Source organism: Xenopus laevis, chromosome 8S (genome assembly GCF_017654675.1).
Source record: "Xenopus laevis strain J_2021 chromosome 8S, Xenopus_laevis_v10.1, whole genome shotgun sequence".
Lineage (NCBI taxonomy): Eukaryota > Metazoa > Chordata > Amphibia > Anura > Pipidae > Xenopus > Xenopus laevis.
This window is the reverse complement of record NC_054386.1, coordinates 96,566,141-96,588,315: the sequence shown is the minus strand read 5'-3', so window position 1 is coordinate 96,588,315 and position 22,175 is coordinate 96,566,141. Positions and strand designations below refer to the sequence as shown.

The 22,175-nt window shown below is 42.1% G+C and overlaps 1 protein-coding gene across 2 annotated transcripts in view; it reads left to right on the top strand.

Moving 5' to 3' along the window:
* The window catches only part of otud7b.S (OTU deubiquitinase 7B S homeolog), a 39,736-nt gene extending 18,444 nt beyond the window's left edge, over positions 1 to 21,292 (top strand). Inside the window, exons 2-12 of one of the 2 annotated variants that reach the window (XM_018233465.2) lie at positions 1,943 to 1,994; positions 2,995 to 3,159; positions 5,700 to 5,915; positions 9,368 to 9,469; positions 9,556 to 9,683; positions 10,136 to 10,248; positions 10,754 to 10,881; positions 13,230 to 13,379; positions 14,641 to 14,758; positions 17,187 to 17,271; positions 19,474 to 21,292. In XM_018233465.2, the coding sequence (XP_018088954.1) occupies positions 3,039 to 3,159; positions 5,700 to 5,915; positions 9,368 to 9,469; positions 9,556 to 9,683; positions 10,136 to 10,248; positions 10,754 to 10,881; positions 13,230 to 13,379; positions 14,641 to 14,758; positions 17,187 to 17,271; positions 19,474 to 20,778 (2,466 nt within the window). In that variant the 5' untranslated portion in view covers positions 1,943 to 1,994; positions 2,995 to 3,038 and the 3' untranslated portion in view covers positions 20,779 to 21,292. The remainder of the gene's footprint in view (positions 1 to 1,942; positions 1,995 to 2,994; positions 3,160 to 5,699; positions 5,916 to 9,367; positions 9,470 to 9,555; positions 9,684 to 10,135; positions 10,249 to 10,753; positions 10,882 to 13,229; positions 13,380 to 14,640; positions 14,759 to 17,186; positions 17,272 to 19,473) is intronic. The other variant, XM_018233464.2, reaches the window with a different exon arrangement.
* Positions 21,293 to 22,175: the final 883 nt, after the last annotated feature.

The following is a 22,175-nucleotide window of genomic DNA, read 5'->3' as shown; positions in this document are numbered from 1 at the left end:
ATCCGCACCCAGCCCGGCCCGCAATTTCCCCCGCCTATTTATAGACCCGCGCCTGCCCCATAGTCCCAAAAGGAGCTGGGTGGGCGCTAGCCTATAAATATAGGTACCAGATGCCAGCAGTGCTAGGTCACAGGTGGAGAGAGCAGGAGAAGCACTCACTAGTGGCCACACACACAGATGAGACCAGACTAATTCCGTGGTTACCCGTCCTGCTGCATGCCACGGTGTCATAATGCAGGGGTCCCCAACCCCCAGGCCACAGACATACCTGAACTGGGCCATACATAGTTGATGCGATGCACCAAATTTGCTGCTGGCGCGCCCAAATTTGATGCGGCACGCACAGAGTTTGACGCTGCCGAATTTGATGCAGCGTGCGCAGTTGAACATCCCCCCCTCCCCCGGTTCTTGCAAAAAATTCTGGCTTTCCACAGGCCCCTGGGGCAAAAAAAGTTGGGGACCGCTGTCATAATAAATATTACTGGGGCCACTGTTGTAAAATAATGCTCTCACTGTTATATATTGCTGGGGCCATTGTGCCTTTAAATAATGCGCTCACTGTTGTTGTTGCTGGGGCCACTGTGTCCTATAAAAATTAATTCTCTGTTATATATTGCTGGGGCCACTGTGACCTATAAAAAAAAATATTCACTGTTGTATATTGCTGGGGCCACTGTGTACTATAAAAATTCACTCATTGTTATATATTGCTGGGGCCATTGTGCCTTAGAATAATGTGCTCATTGTATGTTGCTGGGGCCACTGTGTCCTATAAAAATTCACTCTCTGTTATATATTGCTGGGGCCACTGTGCTATGAAATTCTGCAGTGTGGCTAAAATTGGTGGAATTGGGCAATCTGATTGTTTAGCCCCACTGCCAATGATCGTGCAGGCCCCCTGACTGGATTTCGTAACCTGCTAGATCGATATGTGGACAATTTTTGGCCATATAGATCAGTCCAGCAGGCTGATGAGCTTATAATAAGATGCTGACTTGGTCTTGAAGGGAATAATTGCTTCTTATCTCTCTCCAGGTACTCCCGCAGCCTATAGATAGATCTCTTTGGTTTCAAGTGGCTTAATTGAGGGCAAAGTTAATTGCACCATAACTTAATTATGATGCATTATTTGTATAAGCGCATTCAACCCAAGAGCAATTGTTCCGTGTGCCAGAAAGCAATCCCCACCAGCCCTGGGTATCCTTCCTCCAAAACAGCTGAGATTGTAGCAGGCCGCATAAAATATTCATTCTTTAATGACCTGTCAGATGAGCCTCTTAGACAGAAAATTCTCGTGCGGAACATCTCAGCCCGTTAGGGGATTTTCTCTGGTCCTTTAGGAGAACGAAAAAACCAGCAAAGGAAGCGCCGGTCGTAAAACTCCAGCAGATTAGTCCCCAAGAGCAAATAAATGTGCAGGACTTATGGCTCTGTAATGACAGGGAAGTGTTCTGGAATTTCTGCAGACTCTGTATCCAGAGCAGGAAGATGCAACTCCCTGTGGCTCTAACTAAGAATGCTGGGAGTTTCTGATGTCACATGCTTGTTGAAAGACCAGTAACATGAAAATATTGTTTTTAAAAAAAATTTGTTTGTACTTAACGAGAAAAAAACCCCCACCAAGACACTTTTAACTAAATTCGCAAAGTCTTTATTAAAAAATGACTTACTGATTCTCCCTCTTCAGAAACGGCAACAGGGCGCCTATCTATTGTGCGGCGCGCGATTTCTCCTCCCTGACTATCTCCTATAGAAGGCAGGGAGGAGAAACGGAGCTCCGCACGATGGATCGTCGCCCTGTCGCCGTTTCTGAAGAGGAGCGCAAGTAGAGTATTGGTAAGTTATTTCTAAATAAAGACTTTGCAAAATTTAAAGTTAAAAGTGTCTTGGTGGTTTTTTTTATTCGTGCAAACTAATTTTTAACGTTTTTTTTATGTTACAGGTCCTTTAATGTACAACTGCTCGCCCCACCCCCCCGTACGATGATGACGCAGGTACAGGTATAGGACCTGTTATCCAGAATGCTCGGGACCTGGAGCTTTCTGGATAACGGGTCTTTCCTTAATTTGGATCTTCACACCATAAGTCTACTAGAAAATCATGTAAACATGAAATAAACCCAATAGTCTGGTTTTGCTTCCAATTATTATATCTTAGTTGGGATCAAGTACAAGCTTCTGTTTTATTATTACAGAGAAAAGGGAAATCCTTATGAAACATTGGCACAACAGGCAGTTGGGCTCAGTTGGGTTAGGGCAGGTTGAAAGGAAGTCGAACAATTTAAAATTGTGGCTAATTTTTTCTTTAGTTAAGCTTTAGTTCTCCTTTAAGGCTCAACGTTAACCCCTTGCCTACCAGACATTGTTCATTCATTCCGCTGCAACCTATGCTACATTTATTTAAAGTCCAGGCAATGGTGCCCGCGTGGATCTCCGCATGCCGGAGTCATGTGACTTTTCCAACCCCCCGATTGTATTCCTGACGAGTGCACTGCTTTAGAGCACAATGCGACTTTTATCATCTGTAACAATGCGAGCTTCATGACGCCCTGATTTCTCTCTTTATATTGTGACAAACAATTCACGCCCTGAGCCCTTTGTTTTTAATTCATCTATACAGGCTGTTTATGTAACGCTGAGGCCCTTAAATCCATTGCTAAAGTGCAGGTGGCCGTGCACAACCTGATTTCCTTGAAACTTGTTTATTATTCCAAGTTTCCAAGCATGCTGCACGGCCCTTAAAAGGGTTGTTCACCTTTAAGTTAACTGTTAGTATGATGTAGAGAGTGATATTCTGAGACAATTTGCAATTGGTTTTCATTCTTTATTATTTGTGGTTTTTGAGTTATTTAGCTTTTTATTCAGCAGCTCTCCAGTTTGCTTTTTCAGCCATCTGGTTGCTAGGGTCCAATTTCCCCTAGCAACCATGCATTAATTTGAATAAGAGACTGGATAAGAGAGGCCTCATCTGATGAATTCTTCTCTTTCTGATTAGGTAAGAAATGGGATGTGAGTGCAGCGCTCAGCGACTATGACCAGATGCACCAGACCGGAGCCGGGGGACTGGGTCATTCCTTCAGTGAAGGACGAAACTTTAATCCCACTGAGACCGGGCGATCCCTGAGACCAACGCTACAGCGACAAGAGGATGTTGTACAAGGTAACATTAAATCCCCCCCCACTAAAAAAAACCAATGTATCCTCCGATTAACAGGGAATACCTATGCGGCCATAGTTCTATGGGATCTCTCTGTACAGACTATGAGCAAATTTAGGGGACTGTTCCTGCTGAATTGTACTTAGTACAGGGGAATACCTATGCTGCCATAGTTTTATGGGATCTCTCTGTACAGACTATGAGCAAACTTAGGGGACTGTTCCTGCTGAATTGTGCTTAGTACAGGGGAATACCTATGCTGCCATAGTTTTATGGGATCTCTCTGTACAGACTATGAGCAAACTTAGGGACTGTTCCTGCTGAATTGTGCTTAGTACAGGGAATACCTATGCTGCCATAGTTTTATGGGATCTCTCTGTACAGACTATGAGCAAACTTAGGGGACTGTTCCTGCTGAATTGTGCTTAGTACAGGGGAATACCTATGCTGCCATAGTTTTATGGGATCTCTCTGTACAGACTATGAGCAAACTTAGGGACTGTTCCTGCTGAATTGTGCTTAGTACAGGGAATACCTATGCTGCCATAGTTTTATGGGATCTCTCTGTACAGACTATGAGCAAACTTAGGGGACTGTTCCTGCTGAATTGTGCTTAGTACAGGGAATACCTATGCTGCCATAGTTTTATGGGATCTCTCTGTACAGACTATGAGCAAATTAAGGGGGCTGTTCCTGCTGAATTGTGCTTAGTACAGGGAATACCTATGCTGCCCTAGTTTTATGGGATCTCTCTGTACAGACTATGAGCAAACTTAGGGGACTGTTCCTGCTGAATTGTGCTTAGTACAGGGGAATACCTATTCTGCCATAGTTTTATGGGATCTCTCTGTACAGACTATGAGCAAACTTAGGGGACTGTTCCTGCTGAATTGTGCTTAGTGCAGGGAATACCTATGCTGCCATAGTTTTATGGGATCTCTCTGTACAGACTATGAGCAAACTTAGGGGACTGTTCCTGCTGAATTGTGCTTAGTACAGGGAATACCTCTGGAATCAGGTGTGACCATAAGACAAACTGGCAGAGGTAGAACAGGTGAGTTAATGTGTTACACAAGCTGTGGGTATAATACACTCCCCCTGTATACGATGCCCTATATCTTCAGAGAGAGTCTGACGGGTGTTACACTGGGGGAACGAGTTCTCTGCATGCCAAAACATGATGCCTGGAATAAGCAAGTGGCTCTGCTATCAGACTGATCCCAGAGTACCTGTCACTTGCACACCATATGTTCTGCATCTGCACATGGGAACTGCAATATCACCTGGGGCCTTTCTTATACTGTGATTCCCACAACAGCGAAAGGGCCACAGGCTGTGGATTCCACATTAATAACCTGTGTGAAGCAGAAGAACATCAGAGCAGCCTCTTTCTTTCTCCTGACAACTTCCTTGACTACTTGGTGGTCAGACTGGTGGGAAACTGACCAGCAGGTGGCGCTGTCTTAACAAAATCCATTTATATTAACAGTACATGTATCCCTTAAAGGGATACTGTCATGGAAAAACATGTTTTTTCATCAAACACATCAGTTAATAGTGCTGCTCCAGCAGAATTCTGCACTGAAATCCATTTCTCAAAAGAGCAAACAGATTTTTTTATATTAAATTTTGAAATCTGACATGGGGCTAGACATTTTGTCAGTTTCCCAGCTGCCCCTGGTCATGTGACTTGTGCCTGCACTTTAGGTGGAGTTACTTTCTGGTAAGCTGTTATTTCTCCTACTTAATGTAACTGAATGTGTCTCAGTGGGACTTGGCTTTTACTATTAAGTGCTGGTGTTAGATCTACCAGGCAGCTGTTATCTTGTTACCTTCCCATTGTTCTGTTGTTAGGCTACTGGGGGGGGAGGGGGTAAGGGAGGGGCGATATCACTCCAACTTGCAGTACAGCAGTAAAGAGTGACAGCAGTTTATCAGAGCACAAGTCACATGACTGGAGGCAGCTGGGAAATTGACAATATGTCTAGCCCCATGTCAGATTTCAAAATTGAATATAAAAAAATCTGTTTGATCTTTTGAGAAATGGATTTCAGTGAAGAATTCGGCCGGAGCAGCACTATTAACTGATGCGTTTTGAAAAAAACATGTTTTCCCATGACAATATCCCTTTAATATCTTGGAATGAAAACAAAATAAATAATGAATGTACATTACAAAAGTGCTTAGAATAGCACTCTCGTCAGTTTTACATTCACTTATTTTAAAGGTTTACGTATCCTTTAATTCCCAGGGACAGTTCCCCTTTACAAACACCAGGATCAGACTGATGAAGTGTTTCCATTTCCTGTTTTCCCACAACCCTCTGGTGTGATTTGTTCCATTGGGAAACACATCAGCGGTTATACAGTCACTGTGCACACCCATGTTGTTTTATATTCTCAGGACCCAAAACCGTGTTGCAATATATTGTGTGTGTGTGTGTGTGTGCGCACTTGCTGTTCTTGGCTAAACTGGTGATTCTTTATGGTCGATTTACTCCTGCCCTGTTTTAATCTAATTTTAATTTTACCTATTTTTTCCAGAAAAGCGTTTATCTCGAGGGATCTCCCACGCCAGCTCCTCCATTGTTTCCCTGGCCCGCTCCCACGTCTCCAGTAACGGCAGCAACGAGCACCCCCTGGAGACCCCCGTGTGCACCTTCCAGCTCCCTGACCTGACTGTGTACAAGGACGAGTTCCGGAACTTCATTGAGAGAGACCTGATCGAGCAGTCCATGCTGGTAGCCCTGGAGCACGCCGGTGAGTGGAATTTAATTGGCTGCCGTTTCTAGTAACACTATTGACTCCGCCCCTCTCTCTCTTTCACTCTATCCAAAGCCTGGCAAATTGCCATGACAGGGAATGGATGGTGCCCAGTGTAGAAAGTAGGGATGTACCAAATCCAGGATTCGGCTAAAATTAAGTAAGCCTTATCAGAAAGGTCTATATAAATACACCAGTAAACCCTCAAAGTAATGTTGCTCTGAGTCCTCTGTCAAAAGAAACACCACATTTCTTTCCTTCTATTGTGTACTCATGGGCTTCTGTATCAGACTTCCTGTTTTCAGCTTAAACCTCCAGGGCTAGGGCTTGAGCATGCTCAGTTTGCTCCTCTCTCCCCCTCCCTGCTGTAATCTGAGCCCAGAGCTATGAGTGAGCAGGGAGAGACTCAGGCAGGAAGTGACATCACAACAAGCTGATATGGCAGCTGCTATCCTAAACAAACAGAGAGAGCTTTGAGTGCTGTTTAATCATGTATGGTTAAGCCTTCTGCAGAATAAATATAGTTTTATATCTTGCACTACTGTGACTAATCTATTGGCAATAAACTGCTTCGGTAGCTTTCCGCCTCCTTTAAAGGGATTTTTTTTAGTATGTCATGCTTTTGTCTCTACAATCTGGGTCAGTGAGGAGCAGCAGAGTAAGGCGCTTGCCTGGGACTACAGAAGCAGTGGAAAATACTCGCGGTCGCTTGCACGTGGGAGCGCAGCTGCCGGAGCCATATGTATCATGGTGTGCTATGATAGGCTAAATTAATCTTCTCTCTCCCAATGTCTCCCCTGTGCTGTCACATGGCTGCCAGCAAGCAGCACGGCTCTCTCTTCTATGTAGTGTTTAGGCAGATAGCAAGGTAAATCGCGGAGATGTCTCTCCCAGAGACCTTCAGCTCCCACCATCCTCTGCCAACCACCGTCTGACTGAAAGATAAAGGGGAAGTTTATCATGTTCCTATGAGTCTCTAGTGCCAAAATAGGCATTTTGAAAATAAGCACCAACCAAATCAGGTTGATGAATGGTGGTGCAGTCTGGGCCCTCCCTCTTCCTCAGTTGTTAGGGTAGCATGGATTCCATTGGTTGGAAATACCAACTTAACTTAAAGGTAGCCATACACAGGCAGATTAAAGCTGCTGATATTTGTCCTTTAGAACAATTTGGCAGCTTATCTGCCCGTGTGTGGGGCTTCCGGCGGGTCTCCTTGATCGATACTTGGCCAAAATTCAGCCAGATATCGATTGGGCAGGTTTTACCTGCCGGCGCCCATCCTCTTAGTTGTAATACAATCGTTTGGCCCTAGGGCCGAACATTCTTATTAACCCGATATCGCCCAATATGGTGAGCATATTGGGGAAAGATCCTGCTTGTTTGGCGACCTTACTAAACGAGCGGATCTTATTGTGTATGGCCATGCAGTTCTCACGGCAGTCTTCCTTGCTTGATCTCTGCAAGATGGTAATGATGGCAGTGACCGACAACCCCCTTCTCCAACATCAGTCTGCCCCCAGATTTAAAGGAGAAGTAAAGGATAATTAAAGAAGTAGCTAGAAATGTTGTAGATGATGTTTTGTGCTTCTGTACCAGCCCAAGGCAACCACAGTCCTTTAGCAGTAAAGATCTGTGTCTCCAAAGATGCCCCAGTAGCTCCCCATCTTCTTTTCTGCTGATTCACTGCACATGCTCTGTGCTGCTGTCTCTTACTGAGCTTAGGGAGCCACTCACAATATACAGTACACATAGAATAGAAATGTCACAATATAAGGCTGATTAGTAATTAATACACATAATTACTACATGGCAGCACAGAAACCAGTGCAATTAGCATCAGAATTGAATAATCAGCAAACCTGTAGCATCAGCTTATATTACAGCCAGGGAAGCTCATTTTCTGCTGGATAATTAGTGACGAGCCCTAAGCTTAGCTTCTCAACAGCCAATCAGAGCCCACTGAGCATGTGAGTGTCACAGACACTTTCCAAGATGGTGACCCCCTGTGACAAGTTTGAAGTCCTGGATCATTGCTGCGATTGACAAGCTCAAACTTTAGCCTCGTGCAATAAGCTCACTATATAAAATATGGCAATTTTAGCCACATTCATGTTTAGGGTTTAGTTCTCTTTTAAGGCACAGGTCATCAGGTCCTTCTAAGCTGCTTTTTTTCCTTGTTGTTGTTTATGACCATGTTCCACTTCCTTCAAGTCGCCTCCAGCTCCGACTTTCCCTGACCCGAGCAGATTTGTTTCATGCTGCTCCTGGAGTCCGTCCATTTGGCTCGAGATGTATTGACTGAGAATAGGCTGCCTTTCTGTGTGGAGCTATTGTGCTCTGAGTCTGTGTACCAAACGTTCCGGGCTCAAGTGGATTCCTTCCCCTCCATATCTGACATTTATGTGTGCTGGCACCTCCCTCCAAGCCTCCTTTTCTTCAGTTTTGTTACTGAGCTTCTTGGCTGCTCCATCCCTTTCCCAAATGTTACGGGAACATCTGAAGTTGCAGGAAACAATGTGGCATTTTTTCATTAATGTTGGAGCTGCTTAAAAGAACGTACCATCTAAAAATGGAAGTGTTTTAAATTAATCATGTAGAGTTGTCCTGCACTGGTAAAACTGGTTTGTTTGCTTCAGAAACTCTACTATAGTTTATATAAACAAACATCTGTGTAGCCATGGGGGCAGCCATTCAAGGACAGGATACACAGTAGATAACAGATAAGTACTACTATAGTTTATATAAACAAGCTGCTGTGTAGCCATGGGGGCAGCCATTCAAACACAGGATACACAGTAGATAACAGATAAGTACTACTATAGTTTATATAAACAAGCTGCTGTGTAGCCATGGGGGCAGCCATTCAAGCACAGGATACACAGTAGATAACAGATAAGTACTACTATAGTTTATATAAACAAGCTGCTGTGTAGCCATGGGAGCAGCCATTCAAACACAGGATACACAGTAGATAACAGATAAGTACTACTATAGTTTATATAAACAAGCTGCTGTGTAGCCATGGGGGCAGCCATTCAAGCACAGGATACACAGTAGATAACAGATAAGTACTACTATAGTTTATATAAACAAGCTGCTGTGTAGCCATGGGGGCAGCCATTCAAGCACAGGATACACAGTAGATAACAGATAATTACTACTATAGTTCATATAAATAAGCTGCTGTGATGCGGGTTAAGGGAGGGTGGGTTTCGGGTAGGGGATATCCTGATCTGCACATCACTACTGCGCACCTTCTCCTTTTCTTCTATGGGACCTCCTTATTACTATTTTCTGCTTTTCTTCATCTGAATAATCCACATACTGAAGCGTCAACTCCAGTCCAAAGCAGGTGTCCCCCCAAAACAACAAAATACCCACAAGACATTGAAATCCAGCATGGTGTTTATTAGCTTTGTGCCCTCAGTCCTTGCTTCTTTATCTTTCAGGTCGCCTTAACTGGTGGGGGCAGTTGGATCCATCCTACCAGCGCCTTCTCCCTTTGGCAACTACCGGTGATGGAAACTGCTTGCTCCACGCTGCATCTCTTGGTAAGAAACCTGCGCAGACCCTAATAAATCTCTCATTTGGGCCCTCGGGAATTTCTGACACAGAATGTTGTACTTTTTTACATTAGGAATGTGGGGGTTTCACGACCGGGATCTGATGCTCCGCAAGTCCCTGTACACATTGATGGAGAAGGGAGCAGAGAAAGATGCGCTGAAGAGAAGGTGGAGGTTTCAGCAAACCATGCAGAATAAAGAGGTACAAACCATTTGGACTTTTACTCCTTAAAGGAACAGTTCAGTGTAAAAATAAAAACTGGGTAAATAAATAGGATGTGCAAAATAAGAAATGTTTTCAATATAGTTAGTTAGCCAAAAATGTAATGTATAAAGGCTGGAGTGAGTGGATGTGTAACATAATAGCCAGAACACTACTTCCTGCTTTTCAGCTCTCTAACTCTGAGTTAGTCAGTGACTATAAGAGGGGCCACATGGGACATAACTGTTCAGTGAGTTTGTAATTGATCCTCAGCATTCAGCTCAGATTCAAAAGCAACCGTTATGATCCATGTGGTCCTCCTTCAAGTCACTGATTGGTTACTGCCTGGTAACCAATCAGTGGAAAGCAAGAGAGCTGAAAAGCAGCATGATAGTGGACTGGTCTAGGGTTGTATTGCCTGAAGCACTGAGTGGTTCTGTTTGTGCTTTCAGTCTGGCCTTGTGTATACAGAAGAGGAATGGCAGAAGGAGTGGAACGATTTGATAAAGCTGGCGTCCAGTGAGCCTCGCATGCACTACGGTACAAATGGCGGCAATTGTGTCGGGTAAGTAAACTCAAGAATAATTTAATAGTAGCAATCACTCTTTCCTGCATACCATTAATTCATATGTATTAGAGTGCATCAGCCACCAATATCCTGTACATTATATAGTGAATAAAGTACCCCCTTTTGTAAATTATAAGGATATTATAAGTTACCGAGGAGTTTCATGACCATATAAAAGTACGAGGCCGAAGGCTGAGTGTTTTAAACAGGTCATGGAACTCCGAGGTAACTTCTAATATCCTCATATTTTGCAACAGGGGGTACTTTATTTATTATAATACACAAGTTTTAGGGAGTCATGTGACAGAAATGACATCAGAACTCACCGTTTATAACTGATGACATCAGAACTCACCGTTTATAAGGATATAATTTACAGGATACTCATGGCTTTTGTGTATTATATATATATATATTCACTACAGTTGCATTGTTAGTGATAGAGCATATATAGAACATATACAGCAGGCAGAGGGCTAATGGGACTGTGCTTATTTTGCAGAGTTGAAAGCTCTGAGGAGCCTGTATACGAGAGCTTGGAAGAGTTCCACGTCTTTGTTCTTGCTCACGTACTGAAGAGACCAATTGTTGTAGTGGCCGACACAATGTTGCGGGACTCAGGGGGAGAAGGTAAGTTCCCTTTAACATCTATATCTTTATTTTTTCAGTTTGTTGACCTCATTTTTCTACCTTTGTTATTATTATGGTTCCTTCATTTAGAGGCACATTTATTATATTCTGAGACAATTTGCAATTGGTTTTCTATTTTAATTATTTGTGGTTTTTGAGATATTTAGCTTTTTATTCAGCAGCTCTTCAGTTTGCAGGTTCAGATCAGTCAGATTGCTATGGGCCAAATTAGCCTAGCAACCATGGTCTGATTTGAATAAGAGTCTGGAATATGAATTGTAGAGGGATGAGGAATAAAAATTAGCAATAATAATAAATGTTTAGCTTTACAGAGCATTTGTTTTTAGATGGGGTCAGTGACCCCCATTTGAAAGCTGAGAAGAATCCAAAGAAACAGGCAAGTAAAGCAAAAACTATAAAACATAAATAATGAAGACCAAATACAAAGTTGCTTAGAATTGTGCATTCTATAACATACTAAAAGTTACCTTAAAGGTGAACCTCTCCTTTAAAGGTCGAATTTCCAATTCATGTGAGTTTTTTTTTTTTTTTTTAAACTATTCAAATATACTCTAAATTCGATTGGGGGGGCTATTTATAAAAAAAACTAAACTAAAAACTAAATCTAAAACTTGGATGAATTTTACCGACCTGAAAACTGGAATCGAATTCAATTGGAATTTCGACCGAACTCGATTTGAGTTTTTTCGCTGAAAAAACCTTGAATGTCCAGGAAGGCTACAAACATCTCCAAATTGGTCACTGGGCCTCTCCCATTGACTTATACATGAATTTGTCAGGTTTTTCGAATTCTTAAAGGCCCAGCATATGATAAATCTCGAAAATCGAATTCAAATTCTTTTAACTTCCCCCGTAGAATTTGACAGTTTTGACTGTAATTTATTTTTTTTCCTTTTTGAAAATTCGAATTCCATTTAGAATTTTCAATTGGACCCTTAATAAATCTGCCCTTACTCTAGATATTGTATTCATACAGAAGCCTTGGTGGCACAGAGTCTGGCTTTACTGCATTGCAGTTCATGCTTCTTGGGTTTGATTCCCTCTAGGGCTCTATGGCTTGCTCGTAGTTTGCATGGTCACCCTATTTTATTCCTGCACTAGCAAATGATTTAAGGGGCAGATTTACATAGGGTCGAATATCGAGGGTTAATTAACCCTCGATATTAGACTGCCGAATGTAAATCCTTCGAATATCGAAGTCGAAGGATTTAGCACATTTCCTACGATCGAACAATCGAAGGAATAATCGATCGAACGATTTTAATCTATCGATCGAACGATTTTACTTCGATCAGCCTATGGGGACCTTTTAGGTGGCGAAGTAGGGGGTCGAAGTATTTTTTAAAGAGACAGTACCTTGACTATCGAATAGTCGAACGAATAGTTTGATTCGAAGTCGTGGTTGAAGTAGCCTATTCGACCATTCGAAATTCAAGTATTTTTTCTTCTATTCCTTCACTCGAGCTAAGTAAATGGGCCCCATAGTGTCTGTATGCAGTTGAGGGTCATGTGATTTAAAGGAGAACTAACAGCTGTTGAGAAGCTAAGCTTAGGGGTCGTCGCTAATTATCCAGCAGAAAATGAGCTTGGCCTGTAATATAAGCTGATGCTACAGGTTTGCTGATTAGTAAATTCTTATGCTAATTGCACTGGTTTCTGTGCTGCCATGTAGTAATTATGTGTATTAATTACTAATCAGCCTTATATTGTGACATTTCTATTCTGTGTGTACTGTATATTGTGAGTGAGTCCCTAAGCTCAGTAAGTGACAGCAGCACAGAGCATGTGCAGTGAATCAGCAGAAAAGAAGGATGGGGAGCTACTGGGGCATCTTTGGAGACACAGATCTTTACTGCTAAAGGGCTGTGGTTGTCTTGGGCTGGTACAGAAGCACAAAACATCATGTACAACATTTCAGCTACTTCGTTAGTTAGGCTTTAGTTCTCCTTTAAGGCCTCCTCGGAAAGACTTAAGGCAGAACAAAGCTGCCCGAAAATAAAGTAATATATTTTGGAAAAAGGCCCACAAGATAGCCATACCTTGAGTATAAAGGGGGCCAGTCTAAGACCAAACACTAATGAAGAACCAGTAGTGCTTATGTGAGTGTATCCTATCCAGCACTGTGCCCACTTGTCAGGTCCCTGTACAGAGACGGAAACTGTTGGCTTTGACATTGACTTCTTGTCTGACCTTCACTTCTTCTATTGGTCACATTGGAAGGCAGTTGTGTTGGCCTTTCCTGTGGTCCCATTGAGAACAGGATGAAATTATTGATATGCTATATATACAAATGTTATGATTTAACACCCGCCTCTCTCCTGTTGCAGCATTTGCTCCGATTCCCTTTGGGGGCATTTACCTTCCCCTTGAAGTGCCGCCTAACAAATGCCATAGCTCACCTCTGGTCTTGGCGTATGACCAGGCTCACTTCTCTGCTTTGGTGTCGATGGAACAGAAAGAGCAAAGCAAGGAACAAGGTGCAGTAGAAATCTAGAATAAGTGTACAGGTATAGGATCCCTTATCCGGAAACCCGATATCCAGAAAGCTACGAATTACGGAATGGCTGTCTCCCATAGACTCCATTTTATCCAAATAATCCAAATTTTTAAAAATGATTTCCTTTTTCTCTGTAATAATAAAACAGTAGCTTGTACTTGATCCCAACTAAGATATAATTAATCCTTATTGGAAGCAGAACCAGCCTATTGGGTTTATTTAATGTTTAAATGAATTTCTAGTTGATTTAAGGCATGAAGACCCAAACTACGGAAAGATCCGTTATCCGGAAAACCCCAGGTCCCGAGCATTCTGGATAAAAGGTCCCATACCTGTATTTGTGGGAGGGTGGTAAATGTGTCCTGTAGGCAAGATCTGCCATACTCAGGTCAGTATTGGTTACTAACTGCCAGTTTTGGCTGAGTGATATATAGTGAATAAAGTACCCCCTCTTGTAAAACATAAGGATATTATAAGTTACCGAGGAGTTTCATGACCATATAAAAGCACGAGGCCGAAGACATAGTGTTTTTATACAGGTCATGGAACTCCGAGGTAACTTCTAATATCCTCATATTTTGCAACTGGGGGAACTTTATTTATTATAATACACAAGTTTCAGTGAGTCATGTGACAGAAATGACATCAGAACTCACCGTTTATAACTGATGACATCAGAACTCACCGTTTATAAGGTTATCATTTCTAAGATATTCATGACTTTTCTGTATTATAATATAATAATCACTCGTTACGTTTATACAGAGCTTCTCAAAAGTTGACAGAGTTTTGTGATCAGAACATTTTATCCAAATAATCTAAATTTGTAAAAACGAATTTCCTTTTTCTCTGTAATAATAAAACAGTCGCTTGTACTTGATCCCAACTAAGATATAATTAATCCTTATTGGAAGCAAAAACCAGCTTATTGGGTTTATTTAATGTTTACATGATTTTCTAGTAGACTTGAGGTATGAAGATCCAAATTACGGAAAGATCCAATATCCATAAAACCCTAGCATTCTGGATAACAGGTCCAATACCTGTATATATTGTTGTTTTTTTTTTTTTTTAAATACCGAATCTGAGTAATTTGTGTAATCGATGTATACATTGATATTTTTAATACTGGATTCTCTAAATTAGTTAAAATAATAAGATGTGAACAGTTAAATATTCATGGTACCCTGCAGTCTGTATCAGCACAGATCTATAATTTTCTTTTCTTCTCCCCGTTCTAGCACCTTTTATCCCACTGACAGATTCGGATCACAAATTACTGCCTGTGCACTTTGCTGTGGATCCCGGAAAGGACTGGGAATGGGGGAAGAACGACTCTGATAATGTCTGTCTGGCCAGGTACCTTTCATCTCCGCTCATTTTCTTGGCTCATTTGTTTTTCCATTGCAGCCGAGTGCCCTGATCCTCCCACTGGCGCCCCCTGTCCATCCAGGTGTAGGTAGCTCTTAAAGGGGAACTATCGCGAAAATGAAGATTTAATATGAGCTTCAGCAAACTGAAATAAGACGTTTTCTAATTATAATCAATTAAATATTCTGTACTGTTCCTGAAATAATCAAGTTTATATTCACTATTCCTCTCTCAGCATCTGTTTCTCTTCATTCTGTCTTCATGCAGCAGTTGGGTGTCAGATATTCATTCACAGTTAGATCCATTATATCTTATAGGGGGGCTCCTTTTGCCTAGAAGATGTATTAGAGCTCATTCTATTAAAATCACCAGACATCATGTCTCTCTACATGCAGGATTTGTGCAAAAGGCAGTTATTTTGTTTGTACTGGAATCAGTTATTTGAGTGAGCTCTAATTCATCTGCTAGGAAAGGAAGCCCCCCATATAACATATATTGGATCTAACTGTCAATGAATATCCGACACCTCCAAGAGTTGGGCATCAGATGAATGATCCGATATATCTTATAGGGAGGCTCCTTTTGCCTAGAAGATGTATTAGAGCTCACTCTATTAAAATCACCAGACATCATGTCTCTCTACATGCAGGATTTGTGCAAAAGGCAGTTATTTTGTTAGATTTTGTTTGTACTGGAATCAGTTATTTGAGTGAGCTCTAATTCATCTGCTAGGAAAGGAGCCCCCTATTGGATATATTGGATCTAACTGTCAATGAATATCTGATACCCAACTGCTGCATGAAGAGAGAATAAAGAGAAACAGATGCTGAGAGAGGAATAGTGAAGATAAACTTGATTATTATAGAAAAGATGCAGAATATTTAATTGATTGTATTTAGAAAGTTTCTTATTTCAGTATGCTGAAGCTTATATTTCATTTTCCAGATAGTTCCCCTTTAACTTAGCTGACACAAATATGTATCCATAATTACCACACAGAAAAAGTTTGTAGCACATGGCGAGTCCAAGGCACCATGACGTTCACCACCAATTTAATTTGCAGGAATCCAAGCAAGGCTAAAGGAAGAACTGTCCATGCCATGATGCCCTATTGATGAAATGGGTGCAGTTCGACATAGTCTATAAAAGCAAATTTGTACTTTTATATTGGCACTGTGCTAGTGTGGTGGGTGCCGTGACAGCCCTCCTGGCTGCCGCCAAGCAATGTCCTGCCATCCTCAACCTTCTGTTAGCCACCCGGAATGGAAAATGTGGTTCCATAATGGCTAGTGGACTGACTTCCTGTTTTCAGCTTAAACCTCCAGGGCTAAGGCTTGAGCATGCTCAGTTTGCTCCTCTTTCTATCCATCCCTTTCCCCCCTCCCTCCTCCTCTTCCTGCTGTAATCTGAGCCCAGAGCTATGAGTGAGCAGGGAGAGACTGATACAGGAAGTGATGTCACACCAAGCTAATATGGCAGCTGCTATCCTAAACTAACAGAGTTTCTAGAGCTCTTTACTCAGGTATGGTAAAGCATTCTACAGAATAAATACAGTGTTATAGCTTGTACTATTGTGACTAATCTATTGGCAATAAACTGCTTCGTTAGATTTCCTTCTCCTTTAAGGAAAAGTGCACACATGGACTACAAGTCCCAGAATTCATCACATCCAGTTTTTAATTGTGCAAGTAATTAGCACAGTCAATTAATTTGGGGTCATGTTAAATACAGGTGTACAGGTATGGGACCCGTTATCCGGAAACCCACTATCCAGAAAGTTCCAAATTATGGAAAGGTTGTTTTCCATGGACTCTTTCATCCATATAATCTGAATAAAACAGTAGCTTGTACTTGATCCCAACTAAGATATAATTAATCCTTATTGGAAGCAAAACCAGCCTATTGGCTTTATTTAATGTTTACATGATTTTCTAGTAGATGTAAGGTATGAAGATCCAAATTACGGAAGGATCCATTCTCCGTAAAACCCCAGGTCCCGAGCATTACGGATAATAGGTCCCATACCTGTATATGTTTTAAAAGAACACTTTGGAGAACATTGTTATTCTCTTTGCAGCTGGTGAGATGTAGTAGTAACTCTCGCTGTGCCACATCATTTAATCCACCCCTGCTCTTTCCTAAAGAGAATATACTAAGTGCCAGCTCTGTTGTGACACCTTACCCTCAAAAGCCTTAAATAATATATTGGCTGCAGCTTCTGCTTTTCAGCTCTGTTTGAGGCCGGTAATTTAATCTCAATGTATCTCAGAGCTGCTTGTTTTGACTCTTAGCAGTTCCGCTCATTGAACTCACTTTTATCCCTCATTTTTCCCTCTAGTTTTAGCACTTTTTGTCTGACAGCACTACCTGTGGCCAATCCATATGTGTAATATTCTTTTCATGTATTTATTTTCAGTGTTATCTTATCGCTGGAAGCCAAGTTGAACCTGCTGCATAACTACATGTCTTTAACCTGGCTTTCTCTGCCCTGTGAAACACAGGTAAGGGTCAATGTCTTCCTGCAATCACTCAAGTTAAAGGGATATTGCCATGGGAATAATTGTTTTTTTTTTTACAAAACGCATCAGTTAATAGTGCTGCTCCAGCAGAATTCTGCAATGAAATCCGTTTCTCAAAAGAGCAAATAGATTTTTTTTATATTTAATTTTGAAATCTGACATGGGGCTAGACATATTGTTGGTATCCCAGGTGCCCACAATCATGTGACTGATAAACTTCAATTACTCTTTACTGCTGTACTGCCAGTGGGACTGATATCACCCCCCCCCAGCAGCCTAACAACAGAAAAATGAGAAGGTAACCATATAGCAGCTCCCTAACACAAGATAACAGCTGCCTGGTAGATCTAAGAACAGCACTCAATAGTAAAATCCAGGTCCCACTGAGACACATTCAGTTATATTGAGTAGGAAAAACAAGAGGCTGCTAGAAAGCAGTTTCATCCTAAAGTGCTGGCTCTATTGCACACCTTTATGTGAATTCACAATTAGGGGAAGTGCTCTAGTTCCTTCACCTTTTTTGTATACCCTTTACCAATCCTCTTAAACAGTGACACTTCTAGGTTTAAAGATTGGGTACTCAAAAACTTCTGAAAGCCTTGATATCGTTTTTCTTTCTCCAAAGTTTTTTCTGACTGTTCCGTGGAGAGAAATGCAAATAATAGGCTATATAGTGAATAAAGTAACCCCTACTGTAAAATAAAGCGATATTATAAGTCACAGAGGAGTTCGGCCTTGTTCTTTTATACAGGTTATGTAACTCCGAGGTTACTTCTAATATCCTAATATTTTCCAACAAGGGGTACTTTATTTATTATAATACACATGTTTAAGTGAGTCATGTGACAGAAATGACATCACTACTCACCGTTTATAACTGATGACATCACTAGTCACTGTTTATAAGGATATAATTTACAAGATATTTATGGCGTTTGTGTTATTTTATATATATATATATATATATATATATATATATATATATATATATATATATATATATATATATATATATATATATAATAAAGGCTAAGAGGATTGGTAAAGGGTATACAAACCCAAAAGGTGAAGGAAAAATAGCATTTCATCTTATAGCAATTTGTTGGTTTTTTTTTTTTTGTTGTTGTCTATCCTCAAGCTGTTTAGCGCTGGTTCGTCTCTTAATTTGTTGTGGCTGTTGTATCCGAGGAAGAGCGGAATTTGGGACCGGCTGTGGAAGTGAACTGCGCAATTTCTAGATATTTCTTTATACGTTGCACAGTTGGAGAATCTGCTCACTTACCCTACTCCCAGAATCCCTTCAGGGTGGGTCGTATTTAACAACACTGAGCCAATGTGAACCTGGATTTTAACCCATGGCAACCAATCGTATTTTTCTTTGATTGTTTTACCTGCAGCTGGTAAAAGGTTATCAGTTATTGGTTGTTATAGGTCACTGCCTAGGTGCACATTAGCCCAGTGCTGATAATAAGCCTGACTTTATCTATAAAAGCTTGGAATACTCCCAGAATCCCTTTTGCGCAAGATCTTGTTTAACAAGTAACCATGACAGTATTTTTCTCCAAACTGGATGCCAACTTTGTGCTTTTCAGTCTCCTAGCACCAGTCCTAGACAGTAAGTAACCAGCCAATAAACTTGTTTTGTGTATAAAACTGGCGCATGTTTACTAAAGGTGGCCATACATGGGCCGATAAAAGCTGCAGACACACTAAATCAGCAGCTTATTGGCCCGTGTATGGGGCCCTCCGACGGGCTTCCCCGATCTATAAGTCGGGCAGATGTCGATCAGACAGGACTAAAAATCCCATTGGATCACGGCCGCATCTGTTCGTTGATGTGGTCCCGGGATCCGATCCCTTCTTACCCTTCTTTATGATCCGAGGGCCCACGATCGGATCAGCCCGATTTCGCCCACTTCAAGGTGGGCATATCAGGGAGAGATCCGTTCGTTTGGTGGCTCTCTCCGTGTATGGCCACCTTAACATTGGAGATAAATATCTGGAGAGATTTCTGGAGATGTTGCACATAGAAAACAAAAGCAAAGATCCGATTGGCTGCTATGTGCAACATCTCCAGAAATCTCTCCAGATATGAATCTCCAATGTTAGCAACCATGCTGTATTGTGATTTGTTTCTACGATGGCAAGTTAAATATTTTTGTTCTGGTCCTTTTTCTTATATAGGCGCCACTGGCCCAACCAGAGTCTCCTACCGCCTCGGCTGGTGATGACGCTCGCTCTGCTCCAGAGTCCGGAGAGTCGGACAAAGAGTCTGTGTGCAGCAGCTCTGCAAGCAACGGGGGAAGCAAAAGTGGGAAGGAAAAAGACAAGGAAAAGGACAAGTCGAGGAAAGACAAGGAGAAAGATAAGAAGAGGGCTGACTCTGTGGCCAATAAATTGGGCAGTTTTGGAAAAAGCTTGGGGAGCAAATTAAAGAAGAACATGGGGGGCTTGATGCACAGCAAAAGCATCAAGGCAGGAATGAGTAATGGGCAAGGGGACACACTGGAAAAGAAGAAGAAGGGTTCCCTCAAGGGGCGTAAAGGAAGCAAAGAAGAGTCATCTCAAAGCGACGTGTCCCCGCAGCCTGAGAAGTCGAGCTCTAGCAAGGCGTCTGCAGACAAGTCCCAAGGAGATCCTTACAAATACAGCCACGACATCAAACTGAGCCTGAGCATCCTGCGGGCTTCAATGCAGGGCGAGCGCAAGTTCATCTTCGCCTGCCTTCTGAAAACCAGCGACCGACAGCCTTACCAGAAGCAGATGATCCAGAGGTACCTGCTCGACGCAGAAGATCGATTTGTGGCCGAGCAGAAACAAAGGGAAGCCGAGAAAAAGGCGCTCGTAAACGGCGGCACCGCTAAAAGGCTGGAACCGGAAACGCTCCAGCCCAAAGGGGACGAACTGCTCCCACTCCCTTCCTATTCCCAGGTAACTGCTAACAGCTACGGCATGGAATATGGACTGGGGCCTAAAGGAGCATTGCCCTCCAGTTACTCTGGGGGTTTCACCATCCCTAGACCTAGTGTTGTGAACCCATCTGACAATTGCCACCCTCATAGTTACCAGGACAGTAGAAGGCAGTTAGCAGGGGGTTCCTGCAATAACTTACCTTCATACGCCACACTCCCACGACACTGCGTTCAGTCCCGGCTTCACCCCTACCAGTCCAGCCCCCCGCACTTGGGCAGAACCTCTCCTCTAGAGACTGAGCTGCCGCCGGTATATCCTGAGGACTGTGAGCAGACGATCTGCTTCACTCATAGCAATGGCTACCGAGAGTACACCGACCCCAGCACCCTGCCCAGAGCAGCGGCCTCTGATGGGAATAAAAGCCGGACACTGTACACTGTTCTGCAGACCAAGTGTAAGCAATCAAACTGCACTTTTTATGGACATCCAGAAACGGGGAATTATTGCTCCTGCTGTTACAAGGAGCAACTGAGGCGGAAAGAACGGGAGAAAGAGGCGTTGATACATAGGTTCTAAAGTATCCAAAAAAAAATTTTTGACTCAAAGTCCATGAATTGTTTGGGTAGAGATAACGATGCAATATTTCAGCGGTCTCCTCCCGGCATTCAGTGAGGCACCAGAGCAGAACAGCAGGTGTAAAAACCCCAATGGAGTTCTAAAGAAGGGCGATGGCATCAGTTGTTTTTTCTAAATATGGGGTTGACTGTTGTGATAAAAAAGTCTAGAGAGTCTAGTTTAGTAAATTTTTTATGGCTGCCTCCATAGCACTTTAGGAAGGTTCCACCCCTTTCTTGCTCCCAACCCCCCCCCCTTAAAAGCATGTATTTTGTTGACCCCCCCATCTTGAGAATAGGAGTGGCCCTTGAGCTCCGGAGTTGGTTTGTCTTTCTTGGGTCAGCACCAGCAGAATATATATACATACAGGTATGAGACCTGTTATCCAGAATGCTTGGGACCTGCCGTTTTCCAGATTTCCTTCATTTGGATCTTCATACCTTAAGTCTGCTATAAATAGATTAAACATTAAATAGACCCAATAGGCTGGTTTTGCCTCCAATAAGGATTAATTATATCTTAGTTGGGATCAAGTACAAGCGACTGTTTTATTGTTACACAGAAAAAGGAAATAATTGTAATTATTGGATTATTTGGGTCAAATGGAGGCTATGGGAGACGGCCTTTCCGTAATTCGGAGCTTTCTGGATAATGGGTTTCCGGATAACGGATCCCATACCTGTAGAGAGATATATATATAGATATGTTTGTAGAGGATTCCCTGCACACAGTTCTCAAGGCTGTAAAATCTCCATACAAAATCAGTATCCTTTTTTGGGAAAGGGTGCAGGTCGGATAGAGAAATGTCCTGACGGCAGCAATAAAAAAAAGGATATACTGCCTGAGAGAAACGGCTAGATTCTGACCTAATTTTAGCATTTCTGCTGTCGGAACGAGCCTGTGGTTAAAAGTTCTCTCTGGTTTAGAATTGAATCTGGTTTTTAGGCTCGGAAGCAAAATATCACAGCAACGGATGAACAGGAAAGTCACTGAACTGAGACGTTTAAGCAATACATTCAAAATGATCAATATCCTGATTTCTTTTTGCCATGGCCTCTGACCTCCGGAACTAATAGTAAATTTTGCCTAGATTAGGCCTATCTATGAGATGCTAAAAATGAATTGAATCCAGTCCTAAGCCGGCATACAAAGAAAGATTGCCAAACAACAGCAGATCTTTGTCCAATTTGGCTACCCATGCACTGGGATAAACCGTGCTGATCTGATTGTTTGGCCCCCAGATCAAGTATCAAATAATAATAATGGAAGTCTATGCAGGCCTTTCAGGAGAGGACCATATCAAGTGCTTCTCTGATGGAATTCTCTAAGAAGCCCAGTAGATATGCAGTGGAGATATC